The sequence below is a fragment of the Babylonia areolata genome, chromosome 18 (assembly GCF_041734735.1).
Source record: "Babylonia areolata isolate BAREFJ2019XMU chromosome 18, ASM4173473v1, whole genome shotgun sequence".
Lineage (NCBI taxonomy): Eukaryota > Metazoa > Mollusca > Gastropoda > Neogastropoda > Buccinidae > Babylonia > Babylonia areolata.
The window spans coordinates 27,154,601-27,159,600 of NC_134893.1; the positions used below are offsets into that span (position 1 = coordinate 27,154,601).

Below are 5,000 nucleotides of genomic sequence, written 5' to 3' on the forward strand. Positions count from 1 at the left end.
ACAACAAGGAGATGATACAAAGCTGTGAAAACGTTTCTATGTTCAAACAATCTTACTTTGAGTTAGTTCGACAGCAGGCTTTTATGCAGGATGTTGGAAAGAATGGGTCAAATGGGACATGAACGCGCCGCGCCATCTCTTCCTAACGGGTTCGCAGTGCATAATTATATCAATCGCAGCCTGTGATCTCGGCTTTGTTTTTGTTGTTTTTTTTTGTTTTTGTTGTGATTTTCGTCCCCCTGTTCCCCGCATATCTCTCTAAAACCTCTGTATTTGATGACCTCCCTTTTGATGGATGGAGGTGGTGGTGAGAGGCGACTTTGATGCGACAATCAATGAACGAACGTTTGGGGATTTCAGCAGTGTGCGGGTGTGTGTTCCGTTTGTAACCCCCATGCCGCCGGGAAACACTCTATTTGTTTCATCTTATTTTCTTTTTCTTTTCTTTTTTTTCTCCTTTTTTGTCATTTTTCCTTCATTTCTTTCAGTTAATCGTGTATGCATTCTGTGGGCTTTTTCATGCTTTTTTTTTTTTTTTTTTTTTTTTGCTGATGTTTTTTGTTGTTGTTTTTTCCCCTCCCTTTCCTTTGTGAGTAATTGGGAAACATTTCCAGCTGCAAATGGAGTTCATCGCAGTTAATGATTTTGTCATAATGTGTCCCAGTTTGCTTAAAAGCCAGGTTTTTGTTGTTCAAGCCGGACTCTTTGAGCTGACGTCCACATAGCAAATATCTAACGGTGTTGCTTTGAAAGAAAACTTCATTGGGTGAACAGTTGACCTTTTTTTTCGGATCATCAATTTTCATTCACCTCGAGTCCCAGCATGGTGGAGGGGGGAGGGAGGGGCATGCGCATATGGAAATAAAATTTTGGGGAGTGGATGTCCAGCAGGAGAAATATAAACAGAAGCTACAACGCAGAAGCTTCAATGCACCTATCAGCAGCAATGTGTTTCTATTGACTTAATATATGCTCGTTCGACTCACTGATGTCCCGTGTGTAACATGCACTTTGCTTACCTAAAAAATATAGATGAATAAAATAACCCACGGCAACAAAAGTGTTGTCCCTGAAAACATGTTGCAGACAAAATCCACTTTGATCGGAAAGCAAATACGCGTGCAAGCAGAAGTTAAAGAAAGAAATAGACAGGTGGCTCAACACTGCAACGAAACACTCTACCTGGGGAGAGCAGCCGGAATTTCAAACAGGGTGTCAAAGGTGATAAAGAGTGATAATACAATGCAATGCAATACAATACAATACAATGCAATGCAATGCAATACAATACCATTCAATACAACACAACACAACACAATACGAGTATGCTGACAGTGTGTGGTTCATGACCGGTTTAATTAACCAAGGCAACAACTTCCTCTACCATCCGTGGGGCTTACTCGGGGTTATTCACCGCTGTTCAGGCAATAATTACATGCTGTCCGCCCCCTACCAGGGCCAATCAGACCATGCATGGTCACATTAAAAATGAAAGAAGGACATCCTGGTCCAAGATCACGCATCCATCTGCGACATGCTGGTACCACTGTGCTGAGGAGTGTATTTTTGGCGAAAGCGTGAAGCACTTCCTCTTCTTCTTCTTCTTCTTCTTCTCCCTGTCTCTCTCCCTATCTCTGTCTCTCTGTCTGTCACTGTCTCTATCTCTCGCACTATGGGGGGTAGGGGGTGGGTGTGGAAGTGTGTGTGTGTGTGTGTGTGTGTGTGTGTGTGTGTGTGTGTGTGGAAGGGTGTGTACTTGTGCGTGTGTTTTTGTACGTGTGTATGTGTAAAAGAGAGAGAGTGTGAGTGTGAGTGTGTGTGTGTGTGTGTGTGTGTGTGTGTTGGTATGGGTGTGTTGATGTATGTGTGCGTGCTTGCGTGCATGTATGAATGTGTGTGTGTGTGTGTGTGTGTGTGTGTATGTGTGTGTGTGTGTGTGTCTGTTCTTGTTTCTCCTCATACTCCTCCTGTGCTGCTGATACGGCTCTTACTCCTCCTCCTCCTCCTCCTACTACTACTACTACTACTGCAAGAACAACAACAACTACTACTGCTGCTGTTGCTGTTGCTGATTATACTACTACTACTACTACAACTACTACTAGCACTCCTACATCTGCTGTCACTTTACAACTCCTGCTTTCACCAGTATTTCTTCATCCCCTGTACAATCCAGACACGACGCCATTTTTACCGAACCCGAGCTCGGATTTCAATCGGACACAAACTGTTTTGTGCATGGCCTGTGAACTGTTGTAAAAAACAGCGAGTAACAAACAACTTTAGCGTGCATGTAAAAAGTTCCTTTTATGAAGCTGACCTCATGTTTCAAACCATACTATTTTTGACTCACTTGTGTAAACAAAATGAGTCTATGTTTTAACCAGGTGTTCGGTTGTCTGTGTGTGTGTGTGTGTGTGTCCGTGGTAAACTTTAACATTGATATTTTCTCTGCAAATACTTTGTCAGATGACACCAAATTAGGCATAAAAATAGGAAAAATTCAGTTCTTTCCAGTCATCTTGTTTAAAACAATATTGCCCCTCTGGGATGGGCACAATAAAATAAATAGTTTCTCAGTTTCAGTTGCTCAAGGAGGCGTCACTGCGTTCGAACAAACCATATACGCTACACCACATCTGCCAAGCAGATGCCTGACCAGCAGCGTAACCCAACGCGCTTAAAATAAATAATGAAGCCTAATTATATGCAAACTGTATTTACTGTTATATTCACATTTTTTGTATTCTCTAAACTTGGCACTTTGATCTGATATTCTGACCCAACAAGAAGAGCAGTCATTATTATCATTTTTTGTTCAAACAGGAACTTCTTTTGCTAAGCATGGAAGTTTTATTTATTTTGCAAACGTTTTGGTGTAGATAGTAAAAAAAGGGAAATTACTCTGTAATTAATGCTAGGGGACTTAATTCGAATTTGGTTAGGACTTTTTTTTTTCTTTTTTTAACGTGAAGCTTTATAATAACAAATACAGAACACATTTTAACGATTAGATTTTTTTTTTTTTTTAAGTGTATCACATTTGTGTCTTCAAGGCCTTGTCTCTCTTGTTTTAATTGCAGTCCCCAGTGTTTCTTTACCCTGGGCTTTTCGAGTAGCTGGGTTTTTCGTGGTAAAATCCATCAGAAAAGGTTGGAAATGACCACAACGTTCAATAAACTTTTGCTGATCGCTACAGTCTAGTTTGTGTGTGTTTGAGTGTGTGGGCGTGAATGTGTACGTATGTCTTTGTTTGCTTGTTTTTTTGTGTGTGTGTGTGTGTGTGTGTGTGTGTGTGTGTGTGTGTGTGTGTGTGTACGCACGTACGTACATGATAATGTACCTATTGTTCTTTTCATCGCTTTGTCACTTTTAATGGATGTTGCGGCCAGTAACTGTTCTTATTCGTCGTTCTTTTTTTTTTCTTTTTTTTCTTTTTTTTTTTTTTTTTTTTCTTTATTTCTATGTTTTGTGTCGTTTTTATTTCTTTATTTCTATGTTTTGTGTCGTTCTTTATTTCTATGTTTTGTGTCGTTCTTTCTTTCTGTGTTTTGTGTCGTTAAATGGGCAGAATTGTAAAAAAGGCCTTTACTGCGCTTTATTTCTTTACCCATTTAAGATTCAACCAATCAATCAATCTTCTTCTTCTTCTTCTTCTTCTTCTTCTTCTTCTTCTTCTTCTTCTTCTTCTTGTACCAATTGTTCCAGTTTTTCATCGCTTTGTTACCTTTAATAGACTATTCAAGTTCCTATTCTTATTCGTCGTTCTTATCATTTTATTTTATTTCAGTTTATTTCTTTATTTTTATGTTTTGTGTCGTTCGTTCTTTATTTTTTATGTCGTTAAATGGGCAGAATTGTAAAAAGGACTTTACTGTGCCTAATTCTTTACCCATTAAAGATTCAATCAATCAGTCAATCTTCTTCTTCGTGTGTGTGTGTGTGTGTGTGTGTGTGTGTGTGTGTGTGTGTGTGTGTGTGTGTGTGTGTGTGTGTGTGTGTGATTTTCAATTCATATTTGTATTTTTTTACATATGTACTTACCCTCAAACTCCCACCTCTCATTATTACTTCTTGTAACACTAGTGCACTCGGTGATACAGACGTGTTCTATTCTATTCTATTCTATTCTGTACTGGGTAGATGGGATGTGTGTGTGTGTGTGTGTGTGTGTGTGTGTGTGTGTGTGTGTGTGTGTTGTGCGTGTGTATGCGTGTCTCTATGTGTGTCTGTGTGCAGATATCGCCTTGAATTTCCGCACGTCGTTCGTGAACAAGAATGGACAGGTGTGCTATGACTCCCGTCTCATCGCCCTCAACTACATGCGAGGTTGGTTCCTTCTGGACCTGTTGGCTGCCATCCCTTTTGATCTTCTGTACGCCTTCCAGGTGAACACGGTAAGTGATGGTAGGGTTTGTGTGTGTGTGTGTGTGTGTGTGTGTGTGTGTGTGTGTGTGTTTTGTTCTGTTTGGTTGGTTGGTTGTTTATTTGCTGGTGTTGCTTTTGGGGTGTTTTGGGTTTGCTTGGCTGGCGGCCATTAGCGTGGTAGATGATTATGTGATATAACATGATATGATATGATTTAATAATAATTTCTAGATATGATATGATACGATAATAATTTCTATAGTATAATATATATGTATGAATGTATGTATGTATGAATTTAGGTTTGTATGTCTGTATGTATGTCTGTATGTATTTATGTATGTATGTATTTTCATGTGTATGTGTGAGTCTGTATATATATATATATATATATATATATATATATATATATATGGCGGTGCGAAGAGTGGATGCTTAGGTGGATGTTGGTGGGGGTGAGCGGGGATGGAATTGTGTGAGAGTGAGAGAGGGGGTGGATGAGGGCTGCTGGTTGTGTTAGCAGAGATAGGGTATGGGTGTGTGTGAGTAGGTGTGATTGGGTGGATAAATGGCTGCGCGCGCGCGTGTGTGTGTGTGTGGAGAGGAGGGGTGTGTGTGTGTGTGTGTGTGTG

At 40.0% G+C, this 5,000-nt stretch overlaps 1 protein-coding gene across 1 annotated transcript in view; it reads left to right on the plus strand.

The window, feature by feature from the left end:
* LOC143292211 (voltage-gated delayed rectifier potassium channel KCNH8-like) overlaps positions 1–5,000 on the plus strand; it is a 263,301-nt gene that overhangs the window by 220,700 nt on the left and 37,601 nt on the right. The window contains 1 exon segment of the mRNA XM_076602396.1: positions 4,240–4,401. Within this exon segment, the coding sequence (XP_076458511.1) occupies positions 4,240–4,401 (162 nt within the window).